The sequence below is a fragment of the Sus scrofa genome, chromosome 7 (assembly GCF_000003025.6).
Source record: "Sus scrofa isolate TJ Tabasco breed Duroc chromosome 7, Sscrofa11.1, whole genome shotgun sequence".
Lineage (NCBI taxonomy): Eukaryota > Metazoa > Chordata > Mammalia > Artiodactyla > Suidae > Sus > Sus scrofa.
The window spans coordinates 7,650,243-7,673,568 of record NC_010449.5 but is presented as its reverse complement, the minus strand read 5'-3'; the positions used below and the strand labels follow the sequence as shown (position 1 = coordinate 7,673,568).

The window sequence follows — 23,326 nt, the reverse complement described above, 5'->3', positions numbered from 1 at the left end:
CCCCGGTTAGCTGATGGTAATGACAGTAGAGCCTTTGCAAGTTACAGGGGTTACCTGTTTGCTTGGCACTCTGACTGAAAAACAACCCCGGTGGAGTCCCTCTATCCAGGGGACTTGGGCCAAATCCTGGAGTAATGGCAGGAGAAGAGGGCGAATTGGTCAGTGGGGATTTGTTAGGGCCGTGCTGTTATTTGGCTTCAGTTATGTACAGGAAGACTATTACCCGACAAAGAACGAGCAGTCCTCCTTTCGAGAAGAGTAATTTTGTGTACTGTGCTTTTCCAGGTTTCTTTGGACCCACACTGAACAGCTTTATCCACATTCTCATGTACTCCTACTACGGCCTCTCTGTGTTTCCGTCCATGCACAAGTATCTGTGGTGGAAGAGGTACCTCACGCAGGCCCAGCTGGTACGTCGCCCCGTGGGCTCTCTTGTCCGTGGGCAGCCCCTGCCTGTTCTCAGCCCGGCCCCAGGGGGCAGAGCTTTGCTGTGTGTGAGATGAGGCTGCCCGTCTTCTCCAAAAACGGACTTTTAAGAGTGACATCTTGTGTGGCAAAACACCCTTTGTGTGTGTATCCTTGGTGTAGCTTATTCCATGCTCTGAAATGCAGGTGAATACTTGGAAAGCATTTTTATCTGCCAGATTCCAACTGCAGTTTTTCCAGGAGAAAATAATGGCCAATTTATGCACATCCTCCTGTAATTTCAGACAATTTCTGGATGAGACAGTGGGCCGCTTCAGCCTTGCCTTATTTCATTCCTGCAAAGTGTAGGGCCTGCGGGTGGTTGATTTCTGATCGCATCCACGCAGAGCCCTCTGGGGCCGGCCCGGCCCTCAGCCCGCCCTCCCGCCCTCCCGCCCTCCCGCCCGCAGGTGCAGTTCGTGCTCACCATCACCCACACCCTGAGCGCCGTCGTGAGACCCTGCGGCTTCCCCTTCGGCTGTCTCATCTTCCAGTCCTCGTACATGCTGACGCTGGTCATCCTGTTCTTAAACTTCTACGTTCAGGTAAGTCAAAGAGAAACATTCAAGGGTGAAAGAGCACGGACTGTGCACTTCCGCACTGTGTACTTTACCCGTTAAAACACTCTTGGAGCACGTGATGTTGATAAATTCGGACACAGAGGGGCGCCAAGTGAAAGGTGGAGCTTGCCTTCCTCACTCTCCCCACGCCTTCCTCCTCAGAGGATAACCACTCGTAGCAGTCTGGTGGGCATTTTTTTTATGATTATCATCATTGTCATCTTCTCATCTCATTTAATTATCTTCTTTTTTTATAACTTGATTTTATCACATTTATAGTTGTACAGTGTTCATCACAACCCAATTTTATCGCAAACCCCCTGCCCACCTGTCTCATTTGGAAACCGTAAATGTTTCAACATCCGTGAGTTGGTGTCTGTTCTGCAAAGAAGTTCGTTGTGTCCTTGTTTTTAGATTCCGCACGTAAGCGATAGCATATGATGTTGGTGTCTCACTGTCTAACACCACTTGGCATGATAATTCCTAGGTTCAGCCATGTTGCTTTAAATGCCAGTATTTCTTTACTTTTCGTGGCTCAGTAATACCCCATTGTGCATATGTATCACATCTTCTTGATCCACTCCTCTGTCGATGGACATTTAGGTTGTTTCCATGTCTTGGCTATTGTATTTAGTGCTGCAGTGAACATTGGAGTACATGTGTCTTTTTGAGTCATGGTTTTCTCTGGATGGATGCCCAGGAGTGGGATTGCCGGATCAAATGGTAGTTCTATTTCTAGTTTTCTGAGGAATCTGCATGTTTTCCACAGTGGTTGCACCAATTTACATTCCCACCAACAGTGTAATAGGGTTCTCTTTTCTCCACACCCTCTCCATCATTTATTGTTTGTAGACTTTTTGATTGGCCATTCTGGCCTGTAAAAGGTGGTACCTTATAATGGTTTTGATTTGCCTTTCTCTAATAATTAGTGATGTCGAACAACTTTTCATGTGTTTTTTGGCCATCTGTATTGTCTTCTTTGGAGAATTATCCATTTAGAACCTATACCCATTTTTTAATGGGGTTTTTTTGGTATTGAGCTGTAGAAGGTGTTTATAAATTTTGGAGATTAGTCCCTTGTCAGTCGCTTCATTTCCACATATTTTCTCCCATTCTGTAGGTTGTCTTTTCATTCTGTTTAGGGTTCCTTTGCTAAGCAGAAACTTTTAAGTTTAATTAAGTCCCATTTGTTTATTTTTGTTTTTATTGTCATTACTCTAGGAGGTGGATCTGAGAAGATGTTGCTGTGGTTTATGTCAGAGGGTGTTTGGCCTATGTTCCTCTAAGAATTTTATAGTATCTGGTCTTATATTTAGGTCTTTAATCCATTTTGAGTTTATTCTTGTGTATGGTGTTAAGAAGCATTCTAATCTCATTCTCTTACATGTGGCTGTCCAGTTTTCCCAAAATCACTTATTGAATGGACTGTCTTTTCTCCACTGTATATTCTTGCCTCCTTTGTCATAGATTAGTTGACTGTAGGTGCGTGGGTTTAATTCTGGGCTTTCTATCCTGTTCCATTGATTTATATTTCTATCGTTGTGCCAGTACCATACTGTTTGGATGACTGTAGCTTTGTAGTATAGTCTGAAGTCAGGGATTCTGATTCCTCCAGCTCCATTTTTCTTTCTCAAGATAGCTTTGGCTAGTCTGGGTCTTTTGAGCTTCCAAACAGACTTTAAAATATTTTATTCTAGTTCTGTAAAAATATCCTTGGTAATTTAATAGGGATTACCATGAATCTGTAGATTGCCTTGGGTAGTATAGTCATTTTGATAATATTGACTCTTCCAATGCAAGAGCATGTTATGTCTTTCCATCTGTTTGTGTCATCTTTGATTTCTTTCATCAGCCTCTTAGACTTTTCAGAGTCCAGGTCTTTTGTGTCTTTAGGTAGGTTATTCTTTTTGATGTGATGATAGATGGGATCATTTCCCTAATTTTTCTTTCTGATCTCTCGTTCGTATATAGAAATTCAGTTGACTTCGGTGTATTAATTGTGTATCCTGCGACTTTGCCAAATTCATTGATGACATCTAACAGTTTTCTGGTAGCGTCTTTAAGATTCTCTAGGTATGGTATCATGTCATCTGCAAATAGTGATAGTTTTACTTTTTCCTTTCCAATTTGGGTTCCTTTTATTTTTCTTCTCTGATTGCCGTGGTTAGGACTTCCAAAACTATGTTGAATAGTAGTGGCGAGAGTGGACATCCTTGCCTTGTTCCTTATCTCAGTGGGAATTCTTTCAGCTCTTCACCGTTGATGATGATGTTCGCTGTGGGTTTGTCATTTATGGCCTTTGTTATGTTGAGGTAGGTTCCCTCTATGCCCACTTTCTAAAGGGTTTTTATCAGAAATGGCTGTTGGTTTTTTTCAAAGGCTTTTTCTGCATCTATTGAGAGGATCATATGGTTTTTATTCCTCAGTTTGTTAATGTGGTGTATCACTGATTGATTTGCGGGTATTGAAGAATCCTTGCATGCCCGGGGTAATTCCTACTTGATCATGATGTAGAATCCTTTTAACGTATTGTCGGATTCAGTTTGGTAGTATTTTGTTGAGGATTTTTGCATCTATGTTCATCAGTGATATTGGCCTGTAATTTTCTTTTTTTGTGGTATCTTTGTCTGGTTTTGGTATCAGCATGATGGTGGCCTCATAGAATGAGTTTGGGTGTGGTCCTTCCTCTGCAAATTTTTGGAATAGTTCCAGAAGGATAGGTGTTAGCTCTTCTCTAAAAAGTTTGATAAAATTTGCCTGTGAAGCCATCTGGTCCTGGACTTTTGTTTGTTGGAAGTTTTTTAATCAGTTTCAATTTCAGTATTTATGATTGTTCCATTCATCTTTTCTATTTCATCTTGGTTTAGTCTTGGAAGATTGTACCTTTTTAAGAATTTGTCCATTTCTTCTAGGTTTTCCGTTTTATTGGCGTATAGTTGCATATAGTAGTCTCTTATGATCCTTTGTATTTCTGTGATGCCCGTTGTAGCTTCTCCTTTTTCATTTTAATTTTATGGATTTGAGTCCTCTCTTTTTCTCGATGAGTCTGGCTGAGGGTTTATCAATTTTGTTGATCTTTTCAAAGAACCAGTTTTTCATTTCATTGATCTTTTCTATGATTTTCTTCATTTCTATTTCATTGATTTCTGCTCTGAACTTAATGATTTCTTTCCTTCTGCTGACTTTGGGTCTTGTCTTTTCCTGTCTCTCTAGCTGCTTTAGATGTAAAGTTAGGTTGTTTATTTGGGCTTTTTCTTGTTTCCTGAGGTAGGCTTGTATTGCTATAAACTTCCCTCTTGGGAGAACTGCTTTTGCTGCATCCCCTAGGTTTTGGAGTGTCTTTGTTGTCAGTTGCTTCTGGGTATTTTTTAATTTCCTCTGATTTCTTCAGTGTCCATTGGTTGTTTAGTAGCATGTTGTGTAGTCTCCACATGTTTGTGCTTTTTGCAGTTTTTTTCTTGTTGTCTATTTCCAGCTGTATAGCATTGTAGTCGGAAAAAATGGTTGATGTGATTTCGATTTTCTTAAATTTACCATGGCTTGATTTGTGGCCCAGAGTGTTATCAATCCCAGAGAATGTTCCATGTGCACTTGAGAAGAATGTGTGTTCTGCTGCTTGTGTATGGGATGTCCTATAAATACTATTAAATCCATCTGGTCTAATGCTTCATTTAGGGCTTGTGTTTCCTTGTTGATTTCCTGTCTGGATAATCCGTCCATTGCTGAAAGTGTGGTGTTAAAGTCCTCCACTATTATTGTGTTATTGTCAATTTCTCCTTTTAAGGTTGTTCGTAGTTGCCTTATTTATTGAGGCGATCTTATGTATTTACAATTGTTCTATCTTCTTTGATTGATCCTTTGATCACTGCATAATGTCCTTCCTTCTCTCTTACTCTTTAAGGTCTGTTTTGTCTGATATGAGTATTGCTACTCCAGCTTTCTTTTGATTCCTGTTTCCATGGAGTATTTTCTTCTATCCTCTCACTTTCAATGTATGCATGTCCCTAGAAGTGAAGTGGGGCTCTTGAAGACAGCATATATATATGGATCTTGTTTTTATATCCATTCAGCCAGTCTGTGTCTTTTGGTTGGGGCATTTAGTCCATTAACATTTAAGGTGATTGTTGATATGTATGTTCTTATTGCCATTTTATTAACTGTTTTGGATTTGTTTTTGTTGCTCTTTTTTCTTCCCTTCTTCTCTCCTCCTCTTGTGGTTTGATGACCATCTTCAGAGTTGAATTTGAGTTGATTTTTCTTATTTGTGTATCTATTGTAGATTTTTGGTTTGCAGTTACTCTAAAGTTTTGATGTAAGTCTATTTACATACGAGATTGTTTTAAGCTGTTGGTCTCGTAATTGCAAGTGCATCTCCAGTGTCCTGCATTTGTACCCTCCTCTTCTCACGATTCCTGATTTTGATAGCATAACTGTGCATGGATGATTTCCCACTTTTACTGTATATATGCCCTTACCAGTGGGCCTTGTCACTTGCGGTATTTTTGTTTCTAGTAGTGGCCTTTTCTGCCTAGAGAAGTTCCTTTAATATTTGTTGTAACACCGGTTTAGTAGTGCTGAATTTTCTTAGCTTGTGCTTATCTGTAAGGCTTTTGCTTTCTCCTTCAAATCTGAATGAGAGCCTTGCTGGGTAGAGTAATCTTGGTTGGAGGCTTTTTCCTTTCATCACTTTAAGTATATTGTGCCACTCCCTTCTGGCCTGCAGAGTTTCTGCTGAGAAATCTGCTGATAACATACAAGGGAATTCCGATAAGGTTATTCTTTCTTTTGCCTAGCGGCTTTCCATATTTTCTCTTTGTGTCTTTAATTTTGGTCAGTTTGATTAATATGTGTCTCAGGGTGTTCCTCCTTGGGTTTATTTTATATGGTGCTCATTGTGCTTCCTGGATTTAAGAGAGTGGTTCCTTTCCCATGTTAGAGAAGTTTTTGGCTATTATCTCTTTAAACATTTTTTTTTTTCTCTCTTCTCCTTTGGCACACCTATAATACGAATGTTGGCGTGTTTAGTGTTGTTTCAGAGTTCTCCGAGACTCTCTTCATTTCTTATCAATCTTTTTTCTCTTTTTTGTTCTGGATCAGTGATTTCCACTAGTCCTCCTCCACCTAGCTTACTCTCTCTGTTTCCTGTATTCTGCTGTTGGCTGCTTCTAATGAATTTGTCATTGCAGTTACTGTATTTTGCATCTCTCCTTGCTTAAGTTTGTTTTTTGTTTGTTTTTGTCTTTTGTCCTTTTAGGGCCGCACCCATGGCATGTGGAGGTTCCAGGCTAGCAGTCGAATTGGAGCTGTTGCTGCCAGCCTGTTCCAGAGCCACAGCAACGCCAGATTCTTAACCCACTGAGCGAAACCAGGGATCTAACCCGCAACCTCATGGTTCCTAGTCAGATTTGTTTCTGCTGTGCCATGACAGGAAGTCCTCTGCTTGTTTAAAATCTTGGATTTCTTTGCTTGGTGTTTGCTGTAAATTATCAATCTTTGACTTGAGTTTATTTCCAATGTCTTGCATCATTTTTCAACATCAGTCTAAAGTCTTTTTCCTGGAGGCTGATAATCTTCAGATCACTTAGCTGTTTTTCTGGGGAGTTTTCTTTCTCCCTTATCTGAGTTATAGTTCTCTGCCTTTTTTTTTTTTATAGGTTTTTGGTGTGGTCACCTTTTTTGCAGACAATAAAGTTGTAGCCTCTCTTATGTCAGATGTCTGCTGCCATTGTGGCTGACATCAGTACGGGGGCTTGCTGATGGGGGGGTTGCCTGCCTACTGGTAGGTAGGGCTGATTCCTATCCCTTTGGTGGGTGGGACTTTGTCTCTGGTTGAAATTAGAGGCAGCTGTGTGGCTGGGGGGGTCTTTAGGCAGCCTGTTTACTGATGGGTGGGGCCGTGATCCCATCAGGATTATTGTTTGGCCTGGGGCTCCTCAGCACTGATGGGTAGGGCCAGATTTTCCCAAAATGGGCCACCTCTAGAGGAACACATGCTGATGAACATTCCTGAGAGCTTTGCCTCCAGTGTCTTCCCCCACGACAAGCCACAGTCACCCCCCGTTTTCCCACGAGATCCTCTAAGAATTGCGGTCAGGTCTGACTCAGATTCCTATCTATGGAGCCTCTGCTTTGCCCTGGGACCCAGTGCACATGAAAGTCTGTGTGTGCTTTTCCAGAATGGGATCTCTGTTTCCCCCAGTCCCGTGGAGCTCCTGCACACAAGCCCCACTGGCCTTCGATGCCAGATGCTCTGGGGGCTCTTTCTCCCAATACCAGATCCCCAGGCATGGGGGCCTGATGTGGGGCTCAGAACTCTCACTGCTGTAGGTGAGTCTCTGTGATAGGTATTTTCCAGTCTGTGGGCTTCCCACCTGGCAGATAGGGGGTTATTTATATCATGTAATCGCCCCTCCTACCTCTTGATGTGGCCTCTTTTGTCTTCTAGAGCAAGATGTCTTTTTGAAAGTTTCCATTGCATTAGGTGGAAGGTTGTTTAGCATTTGGTTGTAATTTTGCTGCTTTTCCTGGTGGGCATTTTCTTAAACACCTTTCAGCGCCTGCATGTAAAGTTTTATCAGAGGAGCCGGATCAAGACGGTGGATGAGTGAGACATGGTGCTCGCCTTCTCCCAGGAACACATCAGAATGGCCCTCTGCATTTAAGACTCGCACAGAACACCTGCTGAACCTCCAAAAAGGACAGGAAACCCTCCACATATCTGGGTGGTACAAAAGGGGGAACAAAAGAGGAAGAGAGAGAGAAAGGAATCAGGATGGGCCCAGCACTCCTGAGAGGGAGCTGTTACGAGGAAAGGAACCCACCCCCTGGGAAGCCACCTAACTGACAGGGAGAGCAACTGAGATGGCGAGACCTCAGGCCTCAGGGACAAGTGCAGCAGCCGTGGCAGAGCAGAGAGAGTCGCCAGAGCATCAGTACAGCCTGAGACACCCGGGAGCGGGCTGGACGCTGAAACGCAGGCTCCAGGGCTCAGTTCCAGGGAGAGCGTGTCAGCCGGGGGAGACAGCCTGGGGGGCTAGAGAGTAGTGTGTCAAGGGTTGGGGAGCAGAGCGCCCCCGCCGAGAGAACCCAGGAGGAGATCTGGGCCTGTGGGAGAGGCGAGGCGCCATGGTCGTGGTGGCCCCCCATAGAGGTATGTTTCTCTGCACTCTCTCAGAGGGCGGGGCTGTGGGTGGCTAGGCGCCTCTTGCACAGGCTACGTATTGCGGTGCCTCCTCGGGCTAAGTGTGGCGGAGATGGGCATGGGTCCATCATCACTAGGAGTCTGTGAACAGGTACCACCTACAGCCCCAGTCACCGCAGTAGTTAGCACAGAGGAGGGCACTGCCACTAAGCACCACCATTGTTGCTCTCACTCCACTGGGAACACACGCCCTGCTGCTGCCCCTGCCACATGCTCTACATGCCACCTGAACCTGCCTGAGGGGCATCGCCACTTCCCAGGGCCCTGCAGCTAGGAGCAGCCTGAGCCACCTTCCCAGAGGTCCTTGCCACTGTCAAGGGCCCAGCAACCAGGCACTGGCTGCTAGCCCTGCCCCTTGCCTCCATCTCCCTGGAAGCACACACAGCACCGTATGAAGGGGATACAGCCTGCACACACTGAGGAAAGAGACAGCAGGCATCCAAGACCTTATGCCACGAGTTCCCATCATGGTGCAGTGGAAATGAATATGACTAGGAACCATGAGGTTGTGGGTTCAATCCCTGGCACTGCTGTGTTGTAGGTCACAGACGTGGCTCAGATCTGGCACTGTGGCTGTGGCATAGGCCCGCAGGTGTAGCTCTGATTAGACCCCTAGCCTGGGAACCTCCATATGCCATGAGTGTGGCCCTCAAAAGCAGAAAACAAAACCTCATGCCAAAAATAAATTGTAAGCCCTCAGAAAATACCCAGGGGCACTCATAAAATTGCCCTCCAAGACTACAGTAGTTTTTTTTTTTCCCCTAAACTCACACAGTAAGAAAAATAAAAGCAAAATGAAGAAGCTCAGGAACCATTCCCGGTTAAAAGAACAAGATAATTCCCCTGCAGGAGCAAACAATGAAACAGACCTCTGTAGCCCAACAGACACTGAGTTTAAAAAAGGACACAGTGAAAATAGTGAAGGAATTAAGAGTGACTATGAATAGTAATTACTTTAGAAAGGAACCAGAAAACATGAGGAGTCAGGAAAAATTAGAAAATTCACTTGTAGAGACGCAAGCTGAAGTTAAAAGCACTGAAGAGCAGAATGAATCATGCAGAGGAATGAATTAGTGACTTGGAAGATAGAGTAGTGAAAATCACTCAATCAGGACAGCAGACCGAAAACCAGATGAAAAAAAGCATGCAAGCAGTATGAGAGATCCATGGGATTATATAAAGCTGGCCAATTTACACATAAAGGGATTCCAGAAAGAGAAGAAAAAGGAGAATTGAAAATACATGTGATAGCCACAGCAATTAGACAAACAAAAGAAATAAAAGGCATCCATATAGGAAAAGAGATCAAACTGTCACTGTATGCAGATGACATGATTCTATACCTAGAAAACCCTAAGGACTCAACCCCAAAACTCCTTGAACTGATTAATAAATTCAGCAAAGTGGCAGGATATAAGATTAACATTCAGAAGTCAGTTGCATTTCTGTATACCAGCAATGAAACATTAGAAAAGGAATACAAAAAAATGATACCTTTTAAAATTGTACCTCACAAAATCAAATACCTCGGAATACACCTGACCAAAGAGGTAAAGGACCTATGTGCCGAGAACTATAAAACCTTAATCAAAGAAATCAAAGAAGATGTAAAGAAATGAAAAGATATTCCATGTTCCTGGATTGGAAAAATCAATATTGTGAAAATGGCCATCCTACCCAAAGCAATCTACAGATTCAATGCAATCCCTATCAAATTACCCAGGACATTGTTCACAGAACAAACAATCCAAACATTTATATGGAACCACAAAAGACCCAGAATCGCCAAAGCAATCCTGAGAAACAAAAACCAAGCAGGAGGCATAACTCTCCCAGACTTCAAGAAATACTACAAAGCCACAGTCATCAAAACAGTGTGGTACTGGTATCAAAACAGACAGACAGACCAATGGAACAGAATAGAGAATCCGGAAATAAACCCTGACACCTATGGTCAATTAATCTTTGACAAGGGAGGCAAGAACATCAAATGGGAAAAGGAAAGTCTATTCAGCAAGCATTGCTGGGAAACCTGGACAGCTGCATGCAAAGCAATGAAACTAGAACACACCCTCACACCATGCACAAAAATAAACTCCAAATGGCTGAAAGGCTTAAATATACGACAGGACACCATCAAACTCCTAGAAGAAAACATAGGCAAAACACTCTCTGACATCAACATCATGAATATTTTCTCAGGTCAGTCTCCCAAAACAATAGAAATTAGAGCAAAAATAAACCCATGGGACCTCATCAAACTGAAAAGCTTTTGCACAGCAAAGGAAACCCAAAAGAAAACAAAAAGACAACTTACAGAATGGGAGAAAATAGTTTCAAATGATGCAACTGACAAGGGCTTAATCTCTAGAATATACAAGCAACTTATACAACCCAACAGCAAAAAAACCAATCAATCAATGGAAAAATGGGCAAAAGACCTGAATAGACATTTCTCCAAGGAAGATATACAGATGGCCAACAAACACATGAAAAAATGCTCAACATCGCTGATTATAAGAGAAATGCAAATCAAAACTACCATGAGCTATCACCTCACACCAGTCAGAATGGCCATCATTAATAAATCCACAAATAACAAGTGCTGGAGGGGCTGTGGAGAAAAGGGAACCCTCCTGCACTGCTGGTGGGAATGTAAACTGGTACAGCCACTATGGAGAACAGTTTGGAGATACCTTAGAAATCTATACATAGAATTTCCATATGACCCTGCAATCCCACTCTTGGGCATCTATCCGGACAAAGCTCTACTTAAAAGAGACACATGCACCCGCATGTTCATTGCAGCACTATTCACAATAGCCAGGACATGGAAACAACCCAAATGTCCATCGACAGAGGATTGGATTCGGAAGAGGTGGTATATATACACAATGGAATACTACTCAGCCATAAAAAAGGATGACATCATGCCATTTGCAGCAACATGGATGGAACTAGAGAATCTCATCCTGAGTGAAATGAGCCAGAAAGACAAAGACAACTACCATATGATATCACTTATAACTGGAATCTAATATCCAGCACAAATGAACATCTCCTCAGGAAAGAAAATCATGGACTTGGAGAAGAGACTTGTGGCTGCCTGATGGGAGGGGGAGGGAGTGGGAGGGATCGGGAGCTTGGGCTTATCAGACACAACCTAGAATAGATTTATAAGGAGATCCTGCTGAATAGCATTGAGAACTATGTCTAGATACTCATGTCGCAACAGAAGAAAGGGTGGGGGAAAAAACTGTAACTGCAATGTATACATCTAAGGATAACCTGACCCCCTTGCTGTACAGTGGGAAAATAATAATAAAAAATAAATAAATAAATAAATACATTGTGAAGTCATCACAAAAAAAAAAAAAGAAAATACATGTGAGAAAATTATGGCTGAAAACTTTCCAAATCTAAAGGAAGCAGATATCAAGATACAGGAAGCACAGAGGGCCCCAAACAAGTTGAACCCAAACAGGCCCACACCAAGACATATTATATTAAAAATGGCAAAAGCTAAAGTGAGGATTCTAAAGGCAGCAAGAGAAAAAGCGTTAATTATAAGGGAACCCCATAAGGCCATCAGCTGATTTCTCTACACAAACACTACAGGCCAGAAGCAAGTGGCAAGATATATTCAGAATTCTAAAAGGAAAAAGTTTGAAGCCTAGAATATTCCACCCAGCAAGAATATCATTTAAAATAGGGAAAATAAAGAATTTTTCCAACAAACAAAAACTAAAGGAGTACAGCAATACTAAATCCATTCTGAAAGAAATACTGAAAGGGCTCTAGGAGGAACTCTTATTTGGAAAGTAATCACTTAAGTAAGCCAGTACACAGATCTTAAAAAAACAAACAAAAAAAAAAACTGTAAAAGCAACAATGAACACAAGGAACAGTGAAAGGATAAACATGAAGATGTTAAAAAAGGACATCAAAATTGTAAAATGTGGGGAAGGAAAGTAAGAAAATCTAGACTCTAATGTGTCTGAGCCTGTGTGACTATCAATCTACAGCAAGCAGTTGTAGGAAAGGGTTAGCATTTGAAGAACAGGGAAACCACAAATCAAAACCAAACAATAAATTCGCATATGCTATAAAGAAGAGGACACAAGCATAAAATGAAATCATCCAACCAAAAAAAGAAAGGAACAATGAGAAACAGAATCAACTAGAAAACAAGGTTTAAAATGGCAACAAGGGGGTTCCTGTCGTGGCTCAGTGGTTAACAGATCTGACTAGGAACCATGAGGTTGCAGGTTCGATCCCTGGCCTCGATCAGTGGGTTAAAGATCTGGCGTTGCCCTGAGCTGTGGTGTAGGTCACAGATGTGGCTCGGATCCCACATTGCTGTGGCTGTGGTGTAGGCCAGCGGCTACAGCTCCAATTTGACCCCTAGCCTGGAAACCTCTATATGCCATGGTGCAGCCCTAGAAAAGACCAAAAAAAAAAAATGCAACAAATGCACATTTATCAATTCTTACCTTAAATGTCAGTGGACTGAATTCTCCAATCAAAAGGCTTAGAATGAGAGACTGGAGTAGGGGGAAAAAAAAAAGACAAGACTCTACAACAATGCTGCCTACAAGAGATTACCTCAGGACAAAGGACACATATAAATTGAAAGGGGATGGAAAAAGATATTTCATGTGAGTGGAAAAGACAGGAAAGCAGGAGTTTCATACTCATCAGACAAAACAGACTTTAAAATGAAGGTAATAAAGAAAGACAAAGAAGGACACTATTTAATGGTCAAAGGATCCATAAGAAGAGGATATTACAAATGTCAGTATATATGCCCCTAATATAAGTGCACTGAGATACCTACCTCAAATACTAACAGACATAAAAGGAAAAATTGATGGGAATACAATAATACTGGGAGACTAACACCCCACTACACATCAATGTACAGATCCTCTAGACAGAAAATCAGTAAGGCAACAGAGATCCTAAATGAAACAATAGAAAAGTTAGACTTCATTGACCTTTTCAGGACATTACATCCCAAAAAATCAGGATCTATGTTCTTTTCAAGGGCACATGGAACATTCTCAAGGATACTGAGATACTGGGGCACAAAACTCACCTTAACAAATTGAAGAGTATGGAAATTATTTCAGGTGTCTTCTGTGACCACCATGGCATGAAACTAGAAATCAACCACAGGAAAAGAAATGAGAAAAAAACTGACTACATGGAGACTGAAAAAATGTGCTCTAAAAAAACCAGTCAGCGAGGAGATCAAAAGGGAAATTTAAAAATTTTTTAATTTAAAAATTTTAAAATACCTCTAATCCGACTAAGAACAGGTTTCAGGTTCAATCCCTCGCCTTGCTCAGTGGGTTGCCGTGAGCTGTGGTGTAGGTTGCAGACACGGCTCGGATCTGGCGTTGCTCTGGCTGTGGCGGAGGCCAGTGGCTACAGCTCCTATTCGACCCTTAGCCTGGGAATCTCCATGTGCCGTGAAAGCGGCCCAAGAAATGGCAAAAAGACAAAAAAACAAAAACCAAACCAAAAAAAACAAGGCAAATGACAATTAAAACACAACCATTCAAAATCTATGGGATGCCATAAAGGCAGTGATTAGAGGGAAGTTCATAGCAATACAGGCCTTCCTCAAAAAAGAAGAAAAATCTCAACTTGAGAACTTAACCCACCACCTAAAAGAATTAAAAAAGAACAAACAAAATCTAAAGTCAGCAAAAGGAAGGAAATCATAAAGATCAAGAGGAAATCAATAAAATAGAGATTCAAAAAACAGAAAAAAAAATCAATAAAACCAAGAGCTGGTTCTTTGAAAGGGTAAAAAAAAAAAATCGACAAACCTCTGGCCAGACTCATCAAAAAGAGGAGAGAAAGAACTCAAATAAGCACAGTAATAAATGAAAAAAGAGAAACCTCATTGGATACTGCAGAAATACAAAAACCCACAAGAGATACTATAAACAATTATACACCACAAATTTGGCAACCTAGATAAAAGGACAACTTTCTGGAGACATACAGCCTGCCAAAACCAAATCAAGAAGTAAATTAATTGAACAGACCAATCACTAGAAATTAAATTGAGTATGTAAAAAACACTCTTGCAAACAAAAGTCCAGGGCCAGATAGCTTCGTAGGCCAATTCTAACAAACATACAAAGAAAATACCCATCCTTCTTAAACTTTTCCAAAAGGTTGAAGAAGAAATACTCCTAAAGACATTCTACAAAGCCACCATCACCCTAATACCAATATTCCTTAAAAAGAAAACTATAGGCCAATATCTTTGATGAATATAGATGCAAAAATTCTCAAAAAATTTTAGCCAACCACATCCAACAACATATAAAAAAAGATCATACACCACAACCAAATGGGATTCACCCCAAGTGCACAAGAATGGTTCAACATACACAAATCAATCAACATCATACACCACATTAACAAAAGAAAAGTCAAAAACCACGTGATCATCTCAATGGATGCAGAAAAAGCATTTGACAAAATCCAGCATCCAGTCATGATAAAAACTCTTACGAAAGTGGGTATAGGGGGAACATACCTTAACATAATAAAAGCCATTCATGACAAACCCACAGCCAATATAAACTCAACAGAGAAAAGCTGAAAGCCTTCCCATTAAACCTGGAACGAGACAAGGATGCCCACTCTCAACGCTTTTATTCAACATGGTATTGGAAGTCCTGTCCACAGCAATCAGACAAAAGAAGTAAAAGGTATCCAAATTGGAAGAGGTAAAATTGTCACTCTGTGCAGATGACATGACACCATATAGAACACTCTAAGGACTCAACACAAAAACTACTGGATCTGATCAATGAATTCAGCAAAGTAGCAGGATATGAGATGAATATTCAGAAATCAGTTGCATTTCTGTATACTAACAATGTAATATTAGAAAAGGAATATAAAAATACCTTTTAAAAAACTTAAATACCTAGGAATAAACCTAAGGAAGTGAAATGCTTATATCGCTGAGAACTATAAAACATTAATCAAGGAAATTAAAGAGGATTCAAAGAAGTGGAAAAATAGTCCATGCTCCTGGATTGGAAAAATTATCATTAAAATGGCCATTCTACCCAAAGCAATCTAGAGAGTCAATGCAATCCCTATTAAATTACCCATGGCATTTTCCACAGAACTAGAACAAACAATCCAAAAGTTTATATGGAACTATCAAAGACCCAGAGTTGCCAAAGCAATCCTGAGAAACAAACACCAAGCAGGAAGCATAACTCTTCCAGACTTCAGACAATATTACAAAGCTACAGTAAGAACATAAACAGACGTACAGACCAATGGAACAGAATAGAGAACCCAGAAATAAACCCAGATACCTGTAGTCAATTAATCTTCGACAAAGGAGGCAAGAATATTAAAGAGGAAAAAGTCTTTTCAGCAAGTGGTGCTGGGAAACCTGGACACTGCATGTAAATCAGTGAAACTAGAACACATCCTCGCACCATGCACAAAAATAAACTCAAAATGGCTTAAAGACTTAAATGTAAGACAAGAGACCATCAAACTCCTAGAAGAGAACATAAGCAAGACATTCTCTGACATCAACCATACAAATGTTTTCCTAGGTCAGTCTAGCTCCCAAGGCAATAGAAGTAAAAACAAAAATAAACCAATAGGACCTAATCAAACTTGCAAGCTTTTACACAATAAAGGAAACCATTAAAAAAAAAAAAAGACAGTGTACATAATGGGAGAAAATAGTTTCAAACAATGCAACTGGCAAGGGCCCAATCTCCAAAATATACAAACAACTCCTACAACTCAACAGCAAAAAAAAAAAAAACCAAAAAACAACCCAATTGAAACATGGGCAGAAAACCTGAATAGACATTTCCCCAAAGAAGACACGCAGATGCCCAACAGGCACATGAAAAAATGCTCAGCCTCAGTAATTATTAGAGAAATGCAAATCAAAACTACAGTGAGGTACCACTTTACACTGACCAGAATGGCCATCATTAGTCTACAAATGACAAGTGCTGGAGAGGGCACAGAGAAAAGGGAACCTTCCTACACTGTTGGAGGGAATGTAATTTGGTATGAGCGCTATGGAAAACAGTATGGAGGTACCTCAGAGAAAACTAAATATAGAACTACCATATGACCCAGCAGTCCCGCTCCTGGACAAATATCTGGACAAAACTTCCATTGAAAAAGATACATGCCCCACTATGTTCACTGCAACTCTATTCACAATAGCCAAGACATGGAAACAACCCAAATGTCCATTGACAAATGAATGGATTAAGAAGATGTGATATATATACATAATGGAATACTACTTAGGCATAAAAAAATAACGCTATTTGCAGCAACGTGGATGGAACTAGAGACTCTCAAGTGAAGTAAGTCAGAAAGAAAGACATTACCATACGATATCACTTATATCTGGAATCTAATATATCACACAGATGAACCTTTCCACAGAAAAGAAACATGGGCATGGAGAACAGACCCGTGGTTGCCGAGGGGGAGGGACTGGGAGTTTGGGGTTAGTAGATGCAAGCTATTACATTTGGAGAGGATAAGCAATGAGACCCTGCTGTATAGCACGGAAAACTATATCTAATCACTTGTGATGGAACATGATGGAGGATAATGTGAGAAAAAGAATGTCTGTGTATGTATGACTGGGTCACTTTGCTGTACAGCAGAAATTGACAGATCATTGTGAATCAACTATACTAAAAAATTTAAAAAATAATAAAGTTTTATCAGACGTATTACGCATTTTTTTTTTTATGGCCACACCTGGGGCGTATAGAGGTTCCCTGGTCAAGGATTGAATCGGAGCTGCAGATGCAACACTGCAGCTGTGGCAACAAACTATCCTTTAACCCACTGCGTTGGGCCAGGGATTGAACCCACCCCTCCATAGCTACCTGAGCTGCTGCAGTCAGATTCTTAACCCACTGGACCACAGTGGGGACACCAAACATACTATGCATTTGAATCATGTTTTTGCACCAGCTACCAAAGTGTGACCTCTGAAAGCTAAATACTATGTATAGTAGCACAGATCCAGGAAATTTGGCTGGATGGAGGAAAGCATGGGCTAAATGAACTTAATATTAAGATTATTTATATTACTATTAAAAACTATAGATATTAATATTAAAAAACTATTTCCATATCAGTGACTGCAACATTGTAGACTGTTTATCTGAAAAAAAAATTTTTAACACAACCTGTATGGAAAGATCACATGGACTTTTTCTTAAGTGTCACTTTCTTTTCATTTTTTATAATGATTTTTATTTTTTCCATTATAGCTGGTTTATAGTGTTCTGTCAATTTCCTACTGTCACTTTCTTTTTAACTAACAATTTAAATGGAAGAGATTTTCAATATGCAGTGTCACAGCATCTCTATGTAAGAGCTGATGGCAGCGGTAACAGGCCCCAGGTGGCTGTAGATATTAAATGGCTCTCCTTTGTGGGCTGGGGAAATAGAAAGCTTCATGAGAACATGGTTTTATTCAAAACTACTTTTGAAATTGTACTCAACTGTATTTTCTTCTTCACACACACAAATGCATGCTGATTATTTAGTTTAGGTTGACTTTCAGCAAGTGCATAGTGGTTTTATACAGCATACAGCTGTGGGAACTGAACTCTTGACAGCTTTTCAGCTCTTGTGTTTCTGGAATTGGACTGGCACGGCTTTGTCTTTGTATAAGAGGTAAAAGTTTCTTTTGAGAATTTCTAAAGAAACGAGCATTGATAGGACAAAAAATCCCCCCCCCCCAAAATACTGAAGGCAGGCTAAGGGATTCCTCTTGGGACTTGAAGGAAGTGGGAGCCCAGCAGCGGGCAGTTGTGCTCAGAGCTGTGGCCCCACATGTTAGTTCAAATGGAGTCTTAGCGCTTTAGAGCTGAGTATGTACTTTTAGTCCTGACCCTTGTTGATACTATCTTTAAAAAAAAAGTCAACTCAGCTATTTTGTCAGGATAGGAAGGATATGGCAGAACACAAATCAAGCCAGAATCCCAGGTCCTAGTACTTTTAAAAGTAGGGCACTGTTCCACTTTAACTGTATTTTCAAAAAATTATATCCTTCAATAAGTCGTGGGGAGGACGCGTCCAGCATGGTGACTTTAGTTACTACTGTTGCGCATTTGAAAGCTGCTGAGTGATTAGATCTTAAAAGTTCTCAGCACAAGAAAAAATGTTGTGACTGTATGTGATGACAGATGGTAAGCTAGACTTTTGTGTCATCGCACAACATATACAAATGTCACAGTCCTACACCTGAACTAATCTAATGTTGTATGTCACTTATACCTTGATTTTAATAAAGATTCCAAAAAAAATTCTTTCCAAGTAAGCAAGTAATGCAGAATAATTTGAATGCTAATTCCACAGCATAATATATAAATACTAATCCAATGTGGATAAGGTGAAAGAAACAACTTTTCAGGGGAATTCATGCATTTGTCTTATTCTTACCCTATTTTTAATTTTAATCAGAAGCTTAAAAACGGTCCTATTACAAACAAGAATTCTTACTGGAAAGTTCACTGCCACCAAAAGCAGGCATTGGTTTAGACTATGTGTCACATTATAGATAGGACCTTATTAAAGCATCCTTTTCTTTTTCTCTTCAACATGTACACATCCAACAGACATACCGAAAAAAGCCAATGAAGAAAGATACGGACGCGCCGCCTGCAGGGAAAGAAGTTAAGAATGGTTTTTCCAAAGTCTACTTCACTGCGACTAATGGAGCCATAAACAAGAAAGCACAATAAAGGTGGAACACCAGACAAAGCATATATAATAGCCTAACAGACTCGCTTGTTTTAAAGCAAAGACTGAATTGAAAGTGATATATGTTTTAGCACAAACTAATTTCTTTTGAGTTTATAAATCATTTGTACCTGGAATGTATTAATATATTGCTATTAGGTTAATCTGTTAACTGAAAGCTTCCATCAGCATCAAGGTGACACAACTGGTGCAGTCTCTCTCCCATCCAGACCCCACCCCAGCCCTAACCCCTCCCCGAAACCCGTCCCTGTAGCGCCTTATGCGTATACAAAGCCACTGGAGCACTGTTTTTCACAGCAAGTCTGCAAATAAGTTAGAGTTTAGTTCAGATTAAAATGTTTAAAACAAAATGTTGGATTATCTTCTAAATACAGGGTATGCTCTGATCTGTATATTAAGCAATAATTGTCAGTACATAATCAGTCTATTCCTTTAGGAATCAACCCCAGAAAATACTAAAGTGGGATCATAAATGGAAACCTTTCCTCTGAAGGCTGTCTCTCTGGCATCTCACATTCCCACAACTGCTCACTGCTCCTCGTTCTCAATTTAGGGATATTGTAATAAAGCTTTTTTTTTTTTTTCCAACTTTGAAGAAAAACCTGCCAAACCCTCCTAGCTCAAGCCTTCGGGTAGGAGCAGCTCCTTGGTTTTCATTTGGTTTCCTTAATTACTCATAATTTAGTTCTTCTCCCAGTTAAGGTGCCCGAGGTTAGGGTACAGACAGACACGATGCTCAGTTTTAACAGCAGGGTCTGCATTTGGCTGCCCGTTTCCTTTCTGAGCAAGGACTCTGTCCACGTGGCCCTTTTTCTTAGAATGACGTGCCACCAGACTCTTTATAAGCCAGAAATAACAGCACAGTGGGGCAAAATCTTCATTGAATTCATCAATGATTTGTTAGGAGCCTCCTTGTGAATTTTATCCCCAAACACCTGCAATTGCTCGCTGCAGGTCATTTTTGGAAAAAAAGGAAGAAAAAGGACTTCAGGAAGGTTCAGACACTCAGCCACGGCTGGGAATGGGCCACAGTAAAAGGTGCCAGTTTGGCCAATGGCATGTCCGTCCTGGGGTCATGGGAGCTCTGCTGAGAAGCAGCGGGAGGCAGTAGAGCCTGCCTCCTTCCTCTCCGAGGTGGACTGTCTTTACTTTTAAATTGTACCGGGAATGGAAAGGGGACCTTCTCTGAAGATTCGGTGAATATCTGTACCCTAAAAATAATTCACCAACTTGGACACTTCGTCGTCTTTGCTCCCTTAGTTTAGGAAGTTTTTAGATCATAACGTTGACAGCAGATGCCTAAGTGCCAGAAAGGCATTTTCACCATCGCCCCCACCCCTTACAGTCTGTTTGGAAACAATTTTTGTCCTTTGGGGCCATTCCTTTTTTCTAAGCTTTAGTCTTAAAATTTCTTTTTAAACAGGAAAACAAAGCCACACTGACTCTTGTCCTGACGTGTACACTGACACTGACCATATACTAACTTTTCCGACTGCTCTTTCTGTAAACGCCCCTCCAGATGCCGGCCACTCTTTGACAGGTGACTGACCCTGGGCCAGTGCTCCAGGCGAGGGCATCGTGGCCGTGAGTCCTTCTCTGCCCGTGGATCCATTCCTGCTGAACAGACACCTTGTCTGAGGCCAACCTCACTCTTGGATCTTTCGGAATCGTTTTCTACAGCTGACTTGCTCTAGGTGCTTAATCCCTGCCCAGTCCCAAGTACCGTCCTCTCCCAGAAACCTGTTCCAACAAGGGCTGGCTTTGAGCGTAACTACTACTGCGCCTCTGTGACAAAACCCACATCAGACTGGGAGCAGCTGTTCAGCTTTATGTCTCAAATGAGAGCTAGAATCTCTTAGCAGAGTGCACTCAGCGCAGGGGAAAGTGAGATGCAGAGAGAAGGCAGACATCACCGTCTCCAGCTTATTCTTCACCACCAGCGAGGCTCTGGTCTCACCCTTTGGAGTTATACCTGCAGTCTGGGGGGCTCCGAAGGGCTTCATATCCGCACAACAAGGAGAGAAGCATCCTTCAGCCGAGTGATAACAGCCAGGCAGCCAGAAACCTCTCTGATCAAAGGGAAAAATTTGGGTAGTTGACACTTTGAAGCTCAGTTGAGTTAGAGGGTTGAGGATGCTTATTTCCCAGTCAGTTTTTAATTCTAGAGAAGAAATGAAACACATAGCCTTAAACCATTCAAGAGCTTGTAAAAATACACAAATACTGAAGCAGGTAAATATTTTCACCTGTTAGGTGCAACAACTTTAAACATTTACTCTTCATGTGAGTTTCCTAAAGCAAAACTGTAAAAAAAAAAAAAAAAATCTGTATAATTTAAGAAGGAAAGTGTTTTTCCTCCAAATGAATTTCCTCTTACACATAGTAATGAAAACATTTAAGTGAATATTGTAAGTATATCTATTATAATTTCTAAAAACAGTAAAATGTTTACTTGATGGAATTAAATATGGAAATTTCAGCTCATCAAATTATATACTATTTAATCCTACTGGGGAGGTGGGGAGTCTTCCACATCAGAAAAGTATTTTAAGGCAAAATGCAATTTACTATGATGAGCAGACCAGCACTTTATAAGAGACCAGTCTAGTTCTTTCCAGTATTTCCATATCATTTTATATTTCTGGGGACTTCCTTATTTGAAAAATAAGGATATCACTTTTTTGGTTTTTCTTGAAAAGTACTTATGTCTTAAGAACATAGTATCATGATTGGGGCGGCCAGGGAGGCAGGAGAAGCCATTTTTCTTTGTAGATAAAAAGCATTCTGTATGATTGTTGTATAATAAATTGATTTTTACACTAAAGTATGTTGTGATTCTTTTCATTTGATTCAAAGAAGTTAAAATGTGTTCTGCATGCTATTCCAAATGACCTGTTACTCAGGAATTTTTTAATAAAGTATTATTTTAGCAATTTTAGATGTTTAATTCTTCATTTCAGTAAGCAGGGAGCTTTTATGTAACATTGTTACCTTTACATGGTATTCAGTGGTACAGTGGGATGGATGGCATCTTGAGAGCCCTCGGACACAGGTTCGATCCCTGGACCGGCACAGTAGGTTAAGGATCTGGCATTGACCGTGCCTTGGATATGATTCCTGACCTGGGAACTCCACATGCTGCAGGGATGCCTCTCCCCCCGCCCCCGCCGCCAAAAAAAAAAGTAGGAAAACAAAAACAGTACATAGCATTCATATACAAAATTAAACTAGTTCAGAAAGTGGTCATTCATAAGAAAAATTTAAGACCAGTTATCTAAGCAGAGGACAGAAAGGTTATAACAAACTGCTCCCCCCGCGTAAGATAACCTGGGAGGAGCACCGGGTCCGTAGAAGAGACTAAACTAGGCACAAACAACGCGGTGTGATGCACTGAAGCCCTGGACTCTCCCTTTGCAGAGACAGGTGGACAGGAGGCCGCTGCCGCTCAGGCGTGGGCACGTGAGCGGAGACGGGCCGTGGCGAAGCCTGGGCGAGACTTCGGTCACGGGGGCAGGTCACAGACTGGCATAGTGTCAGAGTGTAGTTTTAACGTGATGTGGAAGATAAAACGCAGAACAAGAACAGTACCGAAAGCACAGTACCAAAAATGGGTTCGTCTGCTTGCCAAGTGGCTTCAACTTCTGGCTGGTAACACGGGGGAAGAGCCGGAGGGGAAACGTAAACTCTCTGAATGGGGCTGGAGAGCGTCCTCCTAACCTGCTGGGTGGAACCAATTCATTAAGCATAATAACTTGCAAATTAAAAGCACTTATACATGGAGTTGCCGTCATGCCTCAGTGGTTAACAAATCCAACTAGGAACCATGAGGTTGCAGGTTCAATCCCTGGCCTCGCTCAGTGGGTTAAGGATCCAGCATTGCCGTGAGCTGTGGTGTAGGTCGAAGAACTCAGCTCGGATCCTGGGTGGTGGTGGCTGTGGTGTAGGCCAGCAGCTACAGCTCCGATTCGACCCCTAGCCTGGGAACCTCCATATGCCGTGGGAGCGGCCCTAGAAAAGACAGAAAAAAAAAAAGCACTTTTACATGATAAATGTGCACCTAAATACACTTCTTAGATTCTCTGTATAAAGGAGAATTTGGTGTGTTTTTATTATTAAACATACTCTTTTTTACTAAAATTTATTATTTAGGCTTTCTTCAAAATCATTAAAGATTAATGAACACATTAAAGAATTCTACTCCAGGGCAGGTAAAGAAATACTCGCTCTTACAACACCTAAATACACTCATCAAAAATAACCTTTACCCTTCAGTAGCAGGTGCCTTTCA

The 23,326-nt window shown here is 41.1% G+C and overlaps 1 protein-coding gene across 4 annotated transcripts in view; it reads left to right on the top strand.

Annotated features, from left to right (window-relative positions):
* Nucleotides 1–21,862, top strand: part of ELOVL2 (ELOVL fatty acid elongase 2) — an 80,647-nt gene extending 58,785 nt beyond the window's left edge. For all 4 annotated transcript variants that reach the window (XM_021100180.1, XM_021100182.1, XM_021100179.1 and 1 more), the window contains 3 exons: nucleotides 286–410; nucleotides 876–1,010; nucleotides 18,894–21,862. In XM_021100180.1, coding sequence (XP_020955839.1) covers nucleotides 286–410; nucleotides 876–1,010; nucleotides 18,894–19,019 — 386 coding nt within the window. In that variant the 3' untranslated portion in view covers nucleotides 19,020–21,862. The remainder of the gene's footprint in view (nucleotides 1–285; nucleotides 411–875; nucleotides 1,011–18,893) is intronic.